The sequence below is a fragment of the Podarcis filfolensis genome (genome assembly GCF_964270895.1).
Source record: "Podarcis filfolensis genome assembly, chromosome: 6".
Lineage (NCBI taxonomy): Eukaryota > Metazoa > Chordata > Lepidosauria > Squamata > Lacertidae > Podarcis > Podarcis filfolensis.
In genome coordinates, this window is record NC_139609.1 from 18110864 (window position 1) to 18130526 (window position 19663).

At 43.5% G+C, this 19663-nt stretch overlaps 1 protein-coding gene across 10 annotated transcripts in view; it reads right to left on the reverse strand.

Annotated features, from left to right (window-relative positions):
* KCNT2 (potassium sodium-activated channel subfamily T member 2) overlaps positions 1–19663 on the reverse strand; it is a 217809-nt gene that overhangs the window by 65818 nt on the left and 132328 nt on the right. For all 10 annotated transcript variants that reach the window (XM_083620256.1, XM_083620252.1, XM_083620253.1 and 7 more), the window contains 2 exons: positions 15790–15853; positions 4617–4725 (listed from right to left, as the gene is read on the reverse strand). In XM_083620256.1, coding sequence (XP_083476382.1) covers positions 4617–4725; positions 15790–15853 — 173 coding nt within the window. The remainder of the gene's footprint in view (positions 1–4616; positions 4726–15789; positions 15854–19663) is intronic.

Sequence of the window (19663 nt, forward strand, 5' to 3'; positions counted from 1 at the left end):
AATCAACCTCGGTGTCATTTGACTTCCTTCCTCCTGTCCCGGAGCAACGCAGACCCAATCGGTGAACTCCAATAAGGCTACAGAGTCAGTGGTGTTTTGCCCACAGTGGCAGAATGTCTTCGGCCAGCCCTGGGTTCAGTCTTCTGCACCACAGAATTCACTTGGTGTCCTTCAACAAGACCCTCTTCTGGTCTGCATGTAGATTATTGTCTTCAAGTTGTGCTACACTTATGAATCAGGATGTTCAGTTGTAGCTCCATATCTCCCGTGGATTTTACTGTTTGGTGGCAGGGGACTTGCAAACATGTGCAACTCTGATACAATTTATGTGCTACCTCCTAGAAGTTGTTTTGATGTTGTAAAGGTAAGGTAAAGGACCCCTGGACGGTTAAGTTCAGTCAAAAGTGACTATGGGGTATGGCGCCCATCTTGCTTTCAGGCCGAGGGAGCCGGCATTTGTCCACAGACAGCATGAGTAAACCACTTCTGGCACAACGCAACACCATGACAGAAGCCAGAGCACATGGAAACACTGTTTACCTTACCGCCACAGCGGTACCTATTTATCTACTTGCACTGGTATGCTTTCGAACTGCTAGGTTGGCAGGACCTGGGACAGAGCAACAGTAGCTTACCTCGTTGCAAGGATTCAAACCACTGACCTTCTGATCAGCAAGCCCAAGAGGCTCAGTGGTTTAGGCTGGGACCTTAGGTTGAAGGGTAAGTAAGTAAATAAATTGCCACTACTAGTAGTAATGCGGTGCCCATCATCCATGACCATTGGCCATGCTGGGTGGGTCTTATGGGAACTGTAGTCCAAAACATCTGGAGGGAACCACATTTCCTTTCCCTGCCTTGGATTAATAAAGTGCTTTCCGTGGGTTCTGTCCTGGAAATGTCAAGCTACACTGATAGGAGTTGGTTAGCAAGGTCCACTTGCTTTAGGACCACTATTTTAGGAAACACCAACAATTACTGCATATATTGAGTATAATGGGTAGACCACAGATGTGGAACCTGAGGCACTCTAGATCACAACCTCCATCAGCCCTTACCACAGCCTATGTTGGTTGGGGCTGATAGTCCAACAACATTCAGAGGGGCACAGGCTTCCCATCCCTTGTATAGACCAATTTTATTGGAAGAGGTAGATCTTCTGGGAACCTCTGTATTCTGTACAAAAGCTATCATTCAGCGGATGCTTAATTTTTTTTAAACAGCACTAGCTGCAAAGAGTGAAGAATCTAATAATATGTACACAAACATCTTTTTAAAATTATGCTTCCCACCAAAACTCAGCATAGGCTTTTTGAAGCTTTGAGGTAGTTGAGAGACAGCATGTGTACAAAAGATCCTAAATATCAGTTACCTAAATTTTGTGCGTTCTTTCATCTTAATTCCAATGTGAAAGTCTCTTCATTAATCTCAGCGGGTGCTTGTCGGGCTTTGAGTACACAGCAGGGACCACATGTTCCTGGAAAAAAGCCAGCCTTCCCCATTTCCTTTGCTTGACAAAGTGCCTTGTAAGAATATAGTGTGATGCACACAGAGCAGTCTCAGCTTAACAAAATATTATCCTTAGACACATATATTTCTAAAGAGATGCTGAGTGTTCCAGACATCAGAGGTACAAAAGTTACAAGCTCTTTATGACAATGCTATTTCACTTTTTCTCATCTTGAATAAATAACAGTGTGTGCACATTTATGCTGTAGCACAGAAGGATACCATAGCCCACTTTGAAATATTAAGTGGTATATAGTTTTAAATAAACTACTAAATAGAGCTGGATAAAGTGCAGGAAAGGACAGCTAACAAACATTATTATGGGGCTGGCACAACTTCCCTACAAGAAAAATCCAAAGAATTCTTGGTTTGAAAAGAGATGGCTAATGAGAATAATAACAGAACGGTGGCTTTCTAAATTTATTTGGATAAGTCTGGGATGCTTGAAATCTTATCTTTTTAAGCTTTATCAGTAGTTCCTCAGTGAGACTATACTTTACAGTGGTACCTCTGGTTACAAACTTACCGTATTTTTCGCTCTATAACACACTCCCAACCATAACACACACATAGTTTTTAGAGGGAAAAAAATATTCTAAACGAAACAGTGGATGTATGATTTTTGTGGTTCATGCTGTGGCCACAGACATGTGATCTGACGGTGAGTTTGGAGTAGCCCAATGCAAAAATCCTGAGGATCCATGTGGATCCGTGCTTTGTAACCACGTTTTTGCACCACTGCGGCCCCAGGCAACAGTGGGTGCGTGATTTTTTTGGTGCAAGCTGTAGCCATGGACATGCTATGTGATCTGATGGTGAATTTGGGGTGACCCAGTGCAAAAATCCTGAGGATCCGTGTGGATCCGTGCTTTGTAACCATGTTTTAAGTGGGGAGGGAAGGAAAAACACTCAAGGGACAAATAACACGTGTGGGGTGGGTGGAGAAGGATGCTGTTAATAATGCAGAAGAGGGGTATAAGAGGAGAAGGCTCTTATAAGAGGAGTGGGGAGGAGAGAGAGACAGAGAGCCTGCTTGCGAAAAATTTTGCTGCTATTTAGCGAGTGGGGAGGAGAGAGAGACAGAGAGCCTGCTTGAAAAAACTTTGCTGCTATTTAGCGAGTGGGGAGGAGAGAGAGACAGAGAGCCGGCTTGAAAAAACGTTGCTGCTATTTAGCGAGTGGGGAGGAGAGAGAGACAGAGAGCCTGCTTGAAAAATCTTTGCTGTTATTTAGCGAGTGGGGAGGAGAGAGGGACAGAGAGCCTGCTTGCTTTAAAGGAGCCAACCGGACAGGAGCTGCTTACACTCGTGTAAGTGGCTCCTCTCCTCTCCTCTCCCGCTTTGCTCCTTTAAAGCAGGCTTCCTCAACCTTGGGCCTCCAGATGTTTTTGGCCTACAACTCCCATGATCCCTAGCTAGCAGGACCAGTGGCCAGGAATGATGGGAACTGTAGTCTCAAAACATCTGGAGGCCCAAGGTTGAGGAAGCCTGCTTTAAAGCAAGCAGGCTCTCTGTCTCTCTCTCCTCCACACTCAGCGGCTCTTCTCCCGCTTTGCTGTTTCAAAGCGAGCCACGGAGGAGGGAAGGAAGGGGAACCATGGATCCTCTGCTCACGACTGCAGCAGATCCCCCCGCCATCCATAGGCATTCGCTCCATAACACGCACAGACATTTCCCCTTACTTTCTAGGAGGAAAAAAGTGAGTGTTATGGTGCGAAAAATACGGTAATTCGTTCCGGAGGTCCGTTCTTAACCTGAAACCGTTCTTAACCTGAGGTACCACTAGGCTAATGGGGCCTCCTGCTGCTGCCACCGCGCAATTTCTCTTCTCATCCTGAAGCAAAGTTCTTAACTAAGGTACTACTTCCAGGTTAGCGGAGTCTGTAACCCGAAGTGTTTGTAACCTGAGGTGTTTATAACCCAAGGTACCACTGTACTTATTTGTAAACTACCCTGGCAATATTTAAGGATAGTAAATATATCCACTGCATAAGAAGTAATCAGTAAAGCTTCCCTGAGAGATGTATACAAGGTGGTAAATCTATGTCTGGACTATAGACAAAATAATTCTCCACACACCAGGGGAAAGAGTTCTGGAGTGGCCTACCTGATGTATTAGTTCTCTCTGTGCAGAGATTTATCTGTTTAATTTTGTATATAGGAGCATTTAGCCATGTGAACACCCACCTGCAGCCTGACGTGGTATAATCCAGACACAAGCTTACCACATACCCTGCAAGTGTCCCAATTTTTCAGGGACGGTCCTGGAATTACAAAAGCCATCCCAGCTTATGATTTGATCTAGGACTGTTCCTGTTTCCCCTGCTAGTGCTGCTGCCACTGAGCTCAGGGAGGAGGATGAGCCGGCACCTGCGCCGAGCTGATGGCAGTGGCAAATGGGCACCCCGTTCCCTCTCCATTGGAGGCGGAGCTAGCTGCTCCAGCACCTGGAGTGGCACACATGCTGTGCACCCAGGGGTGGGGCGCGCGGCGAGTTCCCAAGGGGTGCTGTGAGTGGCAAGCATCCCAGGGGGGTGCCACGAGTGTTCCAGGGGGTGCCACGAGCGGTGAGCATCCCAGGGGGTTGCCACTGGCTGTGAGCATCCCAGGGGGGTGCCAGAAGCAGTGAGCATCTCAGGGGGCGCTGCCCGTGGCGAGCGTCCCAAGGGGGCGGCACTGGCACTCCCCCAGGAATGACACCCAGGGCGGACTGCACCCACCGCACCCCCTTCCTCCACCAGTGCTTTCCATAGCTGCTGCTGCTGCCAGTCTCCTCCCTGGGGCAGCTCGTAGTCGCTGCTAGAGAGTGGGAGAGGAGGTGAGAGGCTGCGACTGCCAAGGCCCAACCCCATGTGATGTGCCAGCTTTGAGGGGGAGGCAGAGGGCAGGGCCATCCTGGGTGGGAATACACAGGGAGCAGAGTGAGTGGAAAGGAAAATGGTTAAAAGCCCACATTTGGGGAGCGAACCTTGTTGAAATGAATTGAAACGCCAAATGCATAAACAGGACAAAATGGAATTGTGGGTGATCGCATGTCAAAATGATGTGGGCAGACTGGAAATGTCCATCCCTACTGACCAAAGTGGATTATCACCAGTATCCCAGACATACCTGCAAATTTGATGTGGAACTTGTTTTCAGGCTTCAGTATCTGAACGTACAGAGGACAGTTTGGTGCAAAATCTTTGACAGCCCAAGCTCTTAAAATAGTCTGATGATCCTAGGATGAAACAGAAGACGCCACGTAAGACAAATGTGTTTTCTAAAGCTCAAAATGGGAAATAATAATAATAATAATAATAATAATAATAATAATAATAGGATTTATCATGTTGGTTGAACTAACAGGTCTTTTAAAGAGGACCTTCTTGTTGGGACATATATGTTGGGAATTATCACTCCAGATTTCATACTTTTATTTATTTAGTGTAGTGAAAAAGGAATACCCATGGGTGTCACACCAACAATCAATTATAATAAAAATCGCAGGTAGATGCTATTGTCAAGAATAACACAAAGTGAGTGAGACTCGCAGGCTTCTCTCTCAGATAATTTTAATATAAATCAGTTGACCAAATAAAGATTTAGGAATATTTTCTGGCCCACTCGGGCTTCCAAATAAATTTGGGAAACGGGTCAAGGTATCCTGGGCCTTGCAACTTCTCTCAGCTACTAATGTTTAGCATTGACATATAGTAAGAATGAGGAATTTGTGACCCTCCAGATGTTGTTGGACTACAACTTCCATCAGTCTCGGCCAATATAGTCAATGGTATGGGATTATGGGAGTTGTAGTCTGGCAACATCAAGAGAGCCACAGGTAATGTAACAATTACTGTTACATGAACCCATTAAAGTAATAAACAGGATTATTATCCCCTCACTGCAATGCAAGGGTGAGACTGAAATTGAGTCAATACAGATTTACATAAGGGCACCTGTTAAATGTTTGAATGAGGCAAAAATTGAGTTGGGAGAACGCTGGCTTGTAGAGTTTCCACTATTTGCTGGTACACCAGCTCTAAATATAAAATAATTGTGTTATTACGGATACTACCATTGAAACTGAATGCCTGGTAGGTGTCCATGACAGCTACACAACCACCTTACAAGCAGAATCTCACCCATGATGGAGAACATAGTTTCACAGTATAATTATTTCTCTGCAATGATAGGGGGAAACCACTGATTCTCTAATGCAGCTAATGTAGAACTGCACCACCATATATGAAATATCCTCCTCAGTTGTAATTCTTAATTGATCCTATCCAATATTAAAAGGGCATGAAAGAAACAGAAAATTCAAAAAAACCCTTATTGGACAAAGCGAACAATCTGTCATATATTTGAGATTAATATTTTGGCCTATCTTCTCTGCGCATCTGTCAATGACCACATTTGATCCCGAGGCAATGTTTGTAATCTGAGGAAAAATTTATGTGGTGTAGGAACATTTTGGTAAGAGAGTTTTCTTCAAAAATAAACAATCAATTGTGAAGCTGCTCTTGCTATTTAAATATAGTAGAAAACTCAATAATCCCAGGCATTTGTAGGCGTTCTCTTAGAGATTGTCCTTAAACATCCTCCTTTCTCCTTATGAGATTGGAAATCCATGCTTAACAAGCGCTCAGTTCAGATTTACATGTACACCATTCTGTTAGAAGGGTGAGCAGCTGTACCTAGTCTTGGTCTTCTGTTGAAATATACAATAGGATCATTTTTGGTCCTATATATGTCACATACAAACACAAAACACATGTTCTGATGACATTAATGTAAGTCTAGAAGGAAAATTTGTACAAATCAGAAAATTTGACTGAGAAAATCTCTAAAAATTGTTCTAAATTGTTTAGATGAGGGATTGGGGTTCAAGTTAAAGGTAAAAGTACCCCTGACCGTTAGGTCCAGTAGTGGACGACTCGGGTTGTGCACTTATCTCGCTCTATAGGCTGAGGGAGCCAGCTTTTGTCTGCAGACAGCTTCTGGGTCATGTGGCCAGCATGACTAAGCTGCTTCTGGAGAACCAGAGCAGCGCACGGAAACACCATTTACCTTCCTATTGGAGCGGTACCTATTTATATACTTGCACTTGACGTGCTTTCGAACTGCTAGGTGGGCAGAAGCTGGGACCAAACAACGGGAGCTCACCCTGTCGCGGGGATTCAAACTGCTGACCTTCCGATCGGCAAGCCCTAGGCTCTGTGGTTTAGACCACAGCACCACCCGCATCCCAACATGTTAGAACCATCCTATCCATAACTGGGCATGCCGATGGAGGATAACTTAACAGAAGTGTTATGTTGGCTATATAATTATTAAATTACCATGTCGAGAAAACATAATGTTAAGCATTTTCAAACAAAATTGTTACAACAAATCACACACACACACACACACACACACACTTAAATGTATGGGTTGTGTTTGATTAAATTATACAGAGTAGGCCCAATGAAAATAATGGACCTGTTTTAGCCATGTCAATTAATTTCATGGATCTGTTCCGAGTAGGACTAATGTTGAATCAAACCTGAGAAGGGTGAGGATGGGTTGGTGGAATTTACTCATAAAAGACCAATAAATTCATCTAGTTTCCAAGAAATTTCATGTGTATCTATCTATCTATATTTCACTTTCATTTCATAATTCTACAATCAATTACTCTTAGCAAATATAAAGAGCTTGACTCAACAGGACTCAAATCAAATCAAACAGTGCTAATACATTAAAATGCTCCATTTTTGAATTGCTGTTAACGTCTAAAACGTTATTATCGGAGCTCCATATCAGTTTTTTCTCCTTTTCCCATTTTCAAAAGTACAATTGAGGGTAATTTCTGAGACCTAATGATGCTAAGGAATGAAATGGATTGTATAATCATAAGCTTGCTGGTGTCAGAAAAAGAGAAAGAAAGAGCATCACCAGATAGGAAGGGCTTCTTTGGTTTGGTACCCATATGAAAATCTCAGTCAAAAATTCAGGACCATAGATACTTTCAAATAACAGTGCTAATAATTGCAGTTGGAGTAGAATAAGTCAATTCTCACAGAGAAGTAAAACAGTGATGTAATGGGTGCCAAACCCAGGAATTTGAGGCTCTGCAACAATTATTTGATTGGTGATGATATGTTATGTTAAAATGGCTTCCAAGGCAGAAAAGCCTTTCAGATTTATTCATTTATTAAGTTAAGAATGATTTGAAAGTGAATAAACCTTCCTGATCCAGAACTCAAAAAAGCAGCAGTAGGTCAGGGTCTGAGGCAGAGAGGGACATCTCCCTCACAATTCAAAAGACAAGACCTCCAGGATACAACATATTCCTCAACGTGTCCTAGGTACATTCATAAAGAATGTTCCAGCAGTAATTGCAGGCCTACTGCCTGAGCACAATGCTATATATTAAAAAAGTTGCTTCAGGGAAACTCAGAAGCGCTTGATGGGCAGTTTTGCCAGTTATGACATTCTCAGTGCATTCAATAAGAGGAAAATACTAACCAACTCCAGGAACAGAGGCAACAAAACAGTGATAGAAGAAAATAGAACACAATGCCCTGGTTCTACCTGAAGAATATTAGGCAACTGAGTTAAGGGACCAGTAAATAGTATATAAAAATGTTTAGTCCCTTGCTCCATTTTTACTGCTGATGGGGAAGCCACTGAAATGTGCTCTTCTCTGGGCCCAGAGGTTCACAGGGGCGCGGGCTGTAAAACCATTGCCATGAGGGGTGGAAATATAGATCAAATTTGAGGATGTTTATTCAAACTTATTTCCTTCTATCTAAATGTAAGGTTTTTGGAGATTTGCTGGAACTAATCAGAAGCATTCCTGGAACTTAGACAAAAAAACCAACCCAACATTCTACACAACGAGACAATGGTGGTCCAGACCATGTACTACATGGACAGGGAATCCTGGGATGTATAGTTAGAGCAACATGCTCTCTTACCCACTACAAGTCCCAGAGTTCCTGCCAGCATTTTCAGTGTACAGGAAAAGAAGGGTTGTCAGGATATGGTAGCAAAAAGAAGGGACAGAGCACTCATACAAAAATCGACAACAGGTGTGTTAATTGTGGGACTGAGGCCTCTACAACTCCCCCTCCCCCAATGTCCACTGGGATGGAGCTCAGCTCCCTGCCCCCCCCCAGTCATCACACATGCAAAACGCATGTCACACTCACAGAAAGTTCATCACGCATGTGACATCAGCCCCCCAATGTTGGGTGCAACTCAAACCCCGAAACATAGGTAGGTGGGTTTTTTCTTCTTCACAAAGCATAGAAGAAGTGAAACTAGATCTCAGAAACAGAGAACAGTGTATAAAAGGGACTGTCTCCCAAGACAGAAGGATGTCAGCAATTGCCTGGGAGGGATTTTTTGTTTTGTTTTTAATGTCCTCAGATGAGCTACACCACATCTACACCAAAATATATATCTAGTAGAATTTAAACCCAGGATTATTCATGCCCTACACAAAATATTGTGTTCCTAGAACAACAAGCTAGATCCCAACTTTCCAGAGCACGTCACACTTAATACTTTTTCCGCATAAGGCTTAGACTGGCCTTTCCCAAGACCCAGTGGTATTTTTCTAGAGAAAGAGGTGCCATAACTCACCATGAATGCCTCTATTGTTCTCTTATAATGGCAATGGTGCCCACCTTAGAGGTACCAGAACTGAGTTCTGGCAAGTTCTGGCTAAAAAAGGGCCTGCCAAGACCTAGGAATGCTACATGAACCAAGAATGTGAATTGATATAAGATAACTCAATACCTGCATATACTTGCAAGGAACATGTTATCCTATTTTCCCTGAGTGTTTCCAAGGATTGTTGCTTTTTTAAAACTGATTTTCTTACTGGAGAAGTTACAGATCAAATAACTCCAGTAAATACCTCAGTATGTATAAAACTATATCTATAGATCAGAGAAACTAGAAATGGGAAAAAATGAAATAAATAAAATAATTACAGTACCCGCCCCCCCCAGGGTGTTTCATAATCATCTGTACTCTCCATAACATTTGTTCCAAAGGCTACAAAATGATCTGCACATTTATATTGATAAAATGATTTGTTCCCACTTCTTAAAAATCACCCGTGAATATTAACACAGTTTGAATAAAACCCATCTTCATTTATGTTCAAAATGTGACACATTTTCTTTTTTTTAAAAAAGGAAAATTCTCCCAGTGTGTGTGTGTGTGTGTGTGTGTGGAATATGAAATACTTAAGAGCCAAGGCATTGAGTGTATTTAAAAATGATTCTTATATTATACATTGACTGAGAACTGTCTTAAATAGCCCTTCATGGAAAGGCGGACAAAGATCTAATCTGGCAACATGCACCACCTATGGAAGACTCAATGGTATTCTAGCAAATTTGTCTCCAAATTTGCTCCTCTAGGTCAATGCCGTCATAGCTGGAATTGAGCCAGCAGGACTTCACAGTCTGGGGTTTCTGGCAAGGGCTGCCCTTCCGTTGACATCCACCTCTGCCTTCTGCCATCTCCTTTTGTGCAAACAAAATCTGAGTCGAGGATGCTGCTGTTACCAAGTCCCTGCCCCAACTTTAGCCTTTCTGATGCATTTCGCCTGAACTTTTGAGGGTAAGGAATGCGTACCAGGGCAAGAGGGTGTGTCCGTGTTGGCTCCATCCCCAATGTTCCTGGGCAGTGCTGGTCCACCCCCAATCAGAGGCGGAGCTAGCTGCTTTGGCACCTGGAGGGGCACACATGCTGTGCACCCAGGGTGAGGCCATGGGGTGGGGCGAGCATCTCAGGGGCGAAGAGCGAGCCGCCTATGGTGGGCTGCTTCCTGGGCGGGGGAGAGGGAGCCACACCGCTTTGCCAGCAGCCTTCCTCCCTTCCCTCTTCCTTTTGACAGCTCAGGGGAGGCTCCCCCCACCCCCCAGGAAGCAGCCCGGAGCAGGGGGCAATGGCGTGCTGCCCGCCCACAACTCCCAAGCCTCCCCCGAGCTGTCAAAATGAAGGGGGAAGGGGGGAAGGCCACCGGCAAGGCGGCGCAGCTCTGCCCCTTCCCCCAATGACTTGGGGTAGGCTTGGGAGTCGCAGGCGCGCGGCACGTCGAATGTCACCCCCCCAGTGATGACACCTGGGGCAGACCACCCCCTTGCCCCTTCTTCCTCCCCTGCCCCCAATTTTCCTGCACTGAGTGCAAAGATCAGTAGGAGACTTCTAAGCATGCCTGCCTGTACAACCCTCCATCACGACTGGAATGACGCAGGGCTCTCATTGGCAAGAAAGCTTTTAAGCATGTCTAGTCTTTGGACCTCTGTGCTGAGCGTGGAAAGACTGAAAATGAAAGGGTGAAATCAGCACACATGGAAACCTTGGGGAGTTGGGGCCGATACACACAAGTGCTGGCCTCCTACACCTTTCTTGCTATTGAGAGTGTATGCCTGAAGATGACATTTGTTTAATTTATACATCTTGTATAAATTTATACATCTTGTATAAAGTGACGATACTGATAATTTAATAATAATTTATTAGTTATACCCCGCCCATCTGGCTGGGTTTCCCCAGCCACTCTGGGCGGCTCCCAATAGAATATTAAAAACACGATAAAACATCAAACATTAAAAACGTCGCTAAAGAGGGTTGCCTTCAGATGTCTTCTAAAAGTCAGATAGTTGTTTATTTCCTTGATATCTGACGGGAGGGCATTCCACAGGGCGGGGGCCACTACCGAGAAGGCCTTCTGCCTGGTTCCCTGTTGCAGCCTGCTTCCACAGATTTATGTGCTTGTTCAGTTTTGTTTTCCCCCACTTTCTTCACTGTATACACAACTGCAAGAGTTGCATTCAGACCGCCTGATTCGTATTTTGATCCCACTGATGTCAGCGAGAAAAGGTAGCTATTACAGTGGTACCTCTGGTTACATACTTAATTCGTTCTGGAGGTCCGTTCTTAACCTGAAACCGTTCTTAACCTGAGGTACTACTTTAGCTAATGGGGCCTCCCGCTGTGCTGCCAGCGCGCAATTTCTGTTCTTATCCTGAGGTAAAGTTCTTAACCCGAAGTACTACTTCCAGGTTAGCAGAGTCTGTACCCCAAAGTGCCTGTCACCCGAGGTCTTTGTAACCCAAGGTACCACTGTACTACCTTAAATCCCCCATTCAGTGGGTATTCATCATAATTACTTATTCTTAATTCAGCCCATATCATAATCATGTCAACATACACAGGGAAACTCCACCCTTTACATAGCAATCACATTTGTATCCATACTGACCATGCTCTGGCTGGTGCATCCTGTAGCAAAGGTCAAAAGTGCATGCACTAAACATGTAAAGCAAAGGCATGCATACATGTACACACACCCAAGGACCAGGGCCCAAGCAGCAGTGTGAAAGCAACATAGGCGCCAGCTCTTAGGGGCTCAGCCCCCCAAATTATACAGGGACAGGGCTGAACCCCCCCAATATTGAGGGGACGGATCCCGTCGGGACTCCCTGCAATGGCGGTGGGCCTCCCCAGGCTACACAGCCTCCTCCCGATGCATGTGTGACACCACACACATGTGGCGAGCCCCCCTCCAATGTCTCATGGAACTCAGCACCTCTGGATAGTGACAAACTCATTTTCCCTGTGATGTTTTTGAGCTGCCCTCATGTCTTATTTCGATATTACAATATTTACTCTCAGGACGGTACCAGCAAGTCATTTCCAACTTGAGAAAGATTGACGGTGCATCAGAGTTTGGCTTTCTCAAGCTATTTGTAGGATTCATGGTTTAGTCTCACCTGACTCTTAAATTGATAAGAATTAGAAACTATTTCAACAAGATGGGTTTTGTGACAGGAATAATGTTTCCCACACAGTTCTAAAAGTAAAATAAACAGCATAGTTGGAAAAGGTCTTATCATGTCAGTTCACAATGGTGCATGTGTATTAAACCATTGCACCTTCATCCCAGTTAATCAAATATATATTTGCTCTTAATGCCTATATAGAATTTATGGTTCATGTAAGATGATATTAATATGTGGCATCTCATTTTCTTTAGATTCCGCCCCCCGTGATACCCACTACACAGATTGCAACTAAGAATGAGAGAAAGAGACAAAGTTGAGTTTGAAAAGTTAAAGCCCAATGACCAGAATTCTGTGCTCTCTTATAAAAGTAACAAAGAAATATTTATATTTTAGTAAGAGAAAGATGAATTGACACACTGTAATAGGATCTAATCTTTCTAATACATATGGTGTCATCCAACTAAGAAAAGATCTATTGACCTCACTGGGCTTAAGTTAGTCATGACTAATTTAATTATCCTATTTGGTCTATTCCAAGTATGACTCAGTTGGATATAAACCATAACCATTCACTTATATCCTGACTTTTAAAACATTCCCTACAAGACCACTGAAGCCAATATCACAATTACATGATGAGAGTAGCTGTGTGTGTGTGTGTGTGTGTGTGTGTGTGTGTGTGTGTGTGTATCAGTGAGGACAGAGCAAATTCATACAGCCAAGCTCTCATCAACCCATCGCATACCCATCAACTGCCCTGGACAGCAGTCAAAATGGCCACCGCAATCTCATGCTATTTCAGGCTGCACTTTGGGGAGGGGCATAGCTCCCCAAACCACACTTTTGGGGTGCCATGCGTGAAAAAAAGTGCTCTTGGTGAGGCCACAACCTCACGCAGGCCACATGGCAAACGTGAGGACCTGGAAGACAGCTTCCTGGATTGTGTCCACATTATGTTGGAAGGTATGCATGGAGTAGCTTGCAATGACCACTGAAGGAAAATATGATTAGGTGAATTGGTCTAGTACTAAGGGATGGAATATAGCTCACACTTTGCATATGGAAGATACCGGGTTCAATCTGATTTGAAAGAATCAGATAGCAGGGGAATGAGAAATTCCTCTCCTTAAGACCTCAGAAAGCTACTGCTGGTGAGAGAGGACAATGTTGGGCTAGACAAGCAAATGATCTGGCCTGGTGCAAGACAGGTTCCTCCATCCCCAAAGTTCCATTGCTACATCTGTTGTTATTTCACAATTGGTAAATAAGTGATCTATAGGAGCATATGCCCTGCTCATGCAATCTGTTCACCACTTTTTTATGGCACATAGATTAAATAAGCAGGTAAAATAAGCATAGTTGTCAACGTTTCCCTTTTTTTAAGGGAAATTCCCTTATTCCGAATAGGATTCCTCGCAAGAAAAGGGAAAAGTTGACAGCTATGAACATAAGTTTCTTTTATTTTATAATGACTCATGTTAGTGTGAATAAAGCGGCAGCAGCAAGAAACTGCATGTTGCTTCCTATTTTTCAGAACTCATTTAGGATTTATATTTTTCCATGGCACAGCTACTTAACCCCATGTGAAAATACGCTTCCCTATTCAGTAAGCATGAAAGTCACATTGGAAAGGCCAAGAACTTAATTCTCAAGCCTTCTGAGAGCCAACACACTCCCCCCCCCCAAAAAAAAAGTGAAAATTGGAGGCAGACGTTACCATTACATTTGAAAAACTGACATTTTAGAATAAGAACTACACACTTTCAGAGAAAGGCCTTCCAATGTTTGATCGTTCTGGATATAATTCCTGATTGGAGGCAAACCTATATGATCCCCATTCCTTGGATCATCCCCACTACCCAACAGAGACACACAAAAAAGAAGAAAGACTTGGAGGAAAGAAGAACATACTTCAATTTTCAAGGGAGCTGTGTAAAGTCAGTAGTCAGTAGTGGAACGCCACTGCACCCCTGGGAACCATGCCAGCAATTCCTTACTTGTGTCCCTTCATACAGATTATCAGTATCACCAGATAACCAAACATTAGTCTGGTCTCAAATACTAGAGGCAATAGTAATAATATAAACAAACAAACAAACAAACAAACAAACAAACAAACAAACAAATAAATAAATTTATATCCCGCCCTCCCCAGCCGAAGCCGGGCTCAGAGCGGTTAACAACAATAAAAGTAACACAGCATTTTAAAATCAATTCATTCTAAAATTAATTCAGAATCAAATTAATGGCAACCATTGGGCTAGAGTTCTATGAGGATTACCAAAGGAGGGGGTCAGACTGTGCCTTGGCTGTTAAAATGTTTTCTGCTGTCCCTCAGCAAAAAGTAGAGTGGCTTGCCACAAGGTAATGACAGAAAGGAACATTAAATATAAAACCAACAATAATAAAATGGATAAAACAGCAGTTAAACAACAGTGACAACTAACTCAGGACAGTGAAATAAACACAAAATGCACAGCCAGCTTGCACTAGATGATAAAAAGCCTGGGGAAATAAAATTTAAAAAAATTGTTGGACCAGATGGTCAAGTAATAGAACATCAATATAATGGAGGGCAGACTACATGCCTTCTTCCTTGTGTATCAGTGCTATGGTATCGATAAAGTTTCTACTAAATCTTTTTATTGTCTTTCAGGTGGAGAGAGGGGTGGATAGGCTACATAGATGTGGTCTGCTGCAATGCTGGGCCTCCATTTGCCATTGAGCTTAGCCATTTGTGAAATCAAAGAATCCACAGAGCAGTGAATTTTTGACTATTTCAGTAGGAAAGGCAGGGAGCTTTCAGGAGTTTGAAATTCAGTGGAAGTATCCTTGTCTGGGCCTAGGTTCACAAATGAAATACATGATGAATATGAGACTGTAAAAAGGGGGAAGCGTTGGTATAAGCAGTGCCGCCACGACAAGGCCCTTCCCCATAGGCACTGGTTATAGAGGAGGTAAAAAAAGATTCAAAAATTACATGGGGTCCAAGTAATACATCACCAGAGGAGACATTTCCCAATGGTCAGATGGTAAAGGGTTTTTGCTATGGTTCCTTCCTGTGCAAGCGTTGCCCTTTTCCTTGGAAACATGGCACTGACATCAGCAGGAGTCATGCGAGACCTTCACCCGTACATTATCAGAGTCATTCAAGACCAGATCATAGGGACTGACTTTCCACACTGTTGTGGGTAATGTCTGAACTGGGTGATGTTCAAGTGAAGCAAGAATGGTGAAAATCTGCCTTTCTCTCCATGTTAGCTGGCGTGTGAAGTTGGTTTGATAAGACCATGATGCGCTTTCTTGCCCCACCTCAAACGCCATTAAATCAAGTGGAGACTTGTTCACCCTAATATATATATTTAACTGTGGTTTTTAATCCAGCTGCTGCAACTGGTCACACTTTAACTGCTCTTCCTGATTTCTGCCCATGTATTCGTAACAAATAATGAAGTCGCAGAAGAAGCAAATGCGTACTAAGAAAAAAAGAAAGAAGAAAAACTTACGGCTGCAGTTCGGTCCACTTCGCAGCGGCTACTTAAAATGAAACAGGCCTCAGCATCATCCATCCTAAAAATCATATGAAAACATTAGCAAAACATTCTCACGCAGCCTATTGATTTCAATGGAGACATCATCAGAAGTGTGGAGAAGTACTTTAACAATTTGTGGGCGCATGTGTTTTGTGAAACATAGAGGTAAAGGGACCCCTGACCATTAGGTCCAGTCGTGGCTGACTCTGGGGTTGCGGCACACATCTCGCTTTATTGGCCGAGGGAGCCAGCGTAAAGCTTCCGGGTCATGTGGCCAGCATGACTAAGCCGCTTCTGGCAAACCAGAGCAGCGCACGGAAACGCCGTTTACCTTCCCGCCGGAGCGGTACCCATTTATCTACTTGCACTTTGACGTGCTTTCATACTGCAAGGTTGGCAGGAGCTGGGACCAAGCAACGGGAGCTCACCCCATCGCAGGGATTCGAACTGCCGACCTTCTGATTGGCAAGTCCTAGGCTCTGTGGTTTAACCCACAGCGCCACCTGTGTCCCTTTTTGTGAAACATAGGGAAATATTTAAAAATAGCATTAAATCTGCTATTATTAAACAGCATTAAATCTTTAAGGAAATGGCACAGGAGCAAAATTCTTCTCTGGTACTCAGATTTCCAAACAGATTTAAACCAGTAAAAAACTAACCGGGTGCCACAATTCCAGAACAGTTACAGAATCACATTGTTCAATTGTATTTGTCCCTAATTAAATTACTGGAAGTTTTATTTCCAGCTTGTTTCCTAATGACCCAGCATGGAATTTGTAAAGCCAATGTATCTTTCTGGATAGGACTTGCCAAGGTTTTGTATGAATACACCGTGAAACAGTCAGGTAAGCAAATCAAACTTGAAAGGGACTTTGGATAAAATAAGATTAGCAGTTCTGCTGCAACATTAGTAGAAGGAACAGAAATGGCATGTTTTCGTAAGTGTAACGGCAAAGCTTGACTTGTGGCAAACACAAGTGGCAAAAGTTAATATCAATGGAGTAGGGCAAATTCAAATGTTTCTTATTCATTTAAAGCATTTATTACCTGCCTTTACTTAAAAGGAAAAAAGAAAGCTCACGCTGGCTAACGAAAGCAAGTTAAAAATAAATAAAACCTAAATGACCAAAGGCAGTGAGAAAAGGAAAAAGTTACAAATACCTTTATTGGCATTACAAATGAAAACATTTCAAAACACTAGGATAAATTTAAAAGGGACAGGAGCGAGGCTCTCGAAGATTGTTCTGCTTCACCCTGTTTGTTCCCTAGAGGGATGATTCATTAAGAACCCTTTCGGGTAAGATGGAGGTTAAAAAGGAAGCCACGGGGCAGTAATGTCCTTGTCCCTATCCGCTAGGAGGAACCTCATTTGGCTTTCTCTAGGAGCCGGGGGTCGCAGGTCATTGGTCAGCATCTGTTTGCGGAGTCTGCTGTGCAAAGGGCAGTCCAAAAGAATATGGTCCAGTGAATCTGGTACTCCTTGATTACAGGCACACAGGCGGGCTTGATAAGGAATTTGCAAGTATCCACCTGTGGACACTGCAGAGGGGAAAGCATTTAGTCTTGCCAGCATAAAAGCTCTTTGCTGGGAAGGAAGTAGTAGGTCTTTTAGCGAACTGGCACCAAATCTGTAAGATGTAGTTATGCCTAGGGCCTCCGGAGAACAGGGTCTCGGAATGTAAGGAGACAAATGCTGTTTTTCATGCTTGATTGTTTGGAGTATGTAGCTAGGAAAAGGTTTAAAAGGCAGATTTGTCCAGCAACACACAGAGACCAACACTACAAGTGAGAACACAAACTGTGCAGGATCTTAAATTTATTCAATATCCAAAAGGCATCCTAGGAAGGAAGCTGTTGGCAATTTCGCTCAGGGAGCTGAGCTTAGAATCCAAAGCCCACCCATCACATCAGTTGTGGAAGCAATCTTATTTTTATACCCCTTCCCAAATCTTCCTGGTCCTCTCCATCAGCATCACACACCCTGTCCTCTATTAGTTTTTTCCCCACCCCCATTAAACACTTGAAAACAAGAGAGCCAAAATTACTTCCAGGAAAGAATGGAACAAATGGCTTTGAAAAGAATTCCCATGCAGCTGCTTTTAACAAAAGATAAACTACATAGCCACTAATTTTCACAAGCCTGACATGCAACATTTTTCAATAGAGAGACTACCGAATAGTATGCAAATTGGGATAATGAGCAACAGAATAGATTCAGGGTGGGGTTTTTGTGTGTTACTAGCAGCCAAAACATACCTAACACATCATTTACTAGAAGGGTTACTGGCTTCTTATCTTTTACTATATCCTCATTATAGAGAGAGACAGACGTACTGCTGCTTAGCAACTTCCCTTGTTTATTGGGCTACATTTCTTATAATATGGCCTATTAAGCTCCCACAATGCAGCCTCTCATACAAAGCATTAAAAATGCTCTTGTGAAGGGTACATTCGATTACATGTTTTGCAGGGAGAAAAGTACATCCTTGTGGTTGCTTGGCTTTGGGCTTATTATAGGATAAAATTCCTGTGATTATGTTTAAGGGACAGGTCTTTTGGTACAAGTTCACCGTGTAGCACATAGAACATGACAAAAACGGTGAATCTTGGACTGCATTTGAACACTGATTTTTGAAGCACCATTTCTCTCCCAAAATATATAGAAACTATTTCTTTCTACTTTTTTCTTTCAAATTGATTTGGGGTAATTAATACCCCCCCCAAAAAAAAATAGTTTCTAGGCATGCATCCATAGTAGATTCCCAGGGAAATGGAAGTGTATCCTGTAAAGCGTGTTCTCATTACAAGAGAGCACGTGTTGTGGTGGGGGCCAGCCAAGACACCCCTCTGTTGCCAGGCAGTTTGGGATGGTATGAATCTGGCAGGGATTGGTAGCCTGAGTTGCTGGGGTAATTTTGATGTTGCCAATTTGGGGGTGGGAACAGAGGTTTTTTAAACAGTGCTCGCAGCGATCTGCTTTGTCTTTCGCTGCGTGCACCGGATCACCTGCCTGCCCTCCCTTAATTTGGGTCTTGTGCGTTGACCTTGCTATGCCTGTCATGGGGTCGTCTGCCATTGGGGCAGGGGCCTGGTAGGAATTTTGTCCATTTGGCTGATTGGCTGGTGCCATTTGGTTTTTGCCTACTGCGTAGCAAATCGTCACAACTTGTAAGGTTTGCAGTTAGGCATTGGTTATCAATTGGTTGGAGGAGGGGTAAGGACTGGCTGGGCCTGCCCCTCCAATGCTGCTGCAAGGGAATTCTGTTAAAGGAATTCAGGGGCTTGCCATCCTTTCATCCAAACCCCTGGAATCGGGTTCGGGTCGCGTAAGCCCCTGGGAGCTTAGGGCCTGTGGCGCAGCTCCAGTTTTCCCCAACATTGTTTCCCCTCACTGACTTTTGCTGGAATTCGGAAGTAAGTTCTGTCCCCACTGTGTGAAGTGTGTGTTATTGGGGTGGGGGTGTCTTGGGGACCTTGACACGCAATTACTAACTAATTTTTTTAAAAAATAAAGGAGACAATTTCAGGTTCATGGAGCTCACCTACTCCTCTTAATGTGATCTTGTACATGTCTGCTCAAGCGTAAGCGCCACTGTTTTCAATGGTATTCCCAGGTAAGAACATATAGCAGGTCTTTTGGACTCCAACTCCCATGAGCCCCAGCAAACATGGCCAGCCATCAAAGATTATGGAAGTTGTGGTTTAACAATTTCTGGAGCATCACAGATTCTCTCTCCATGCTATAAATGCTTGCTGAAAAATAAATCCTAGTGCGTTCAACTGATTTTACTCCCATGCAAATGCCCACAGAATTTTATGCTATGCGGCATCATACAAATGCCATTGA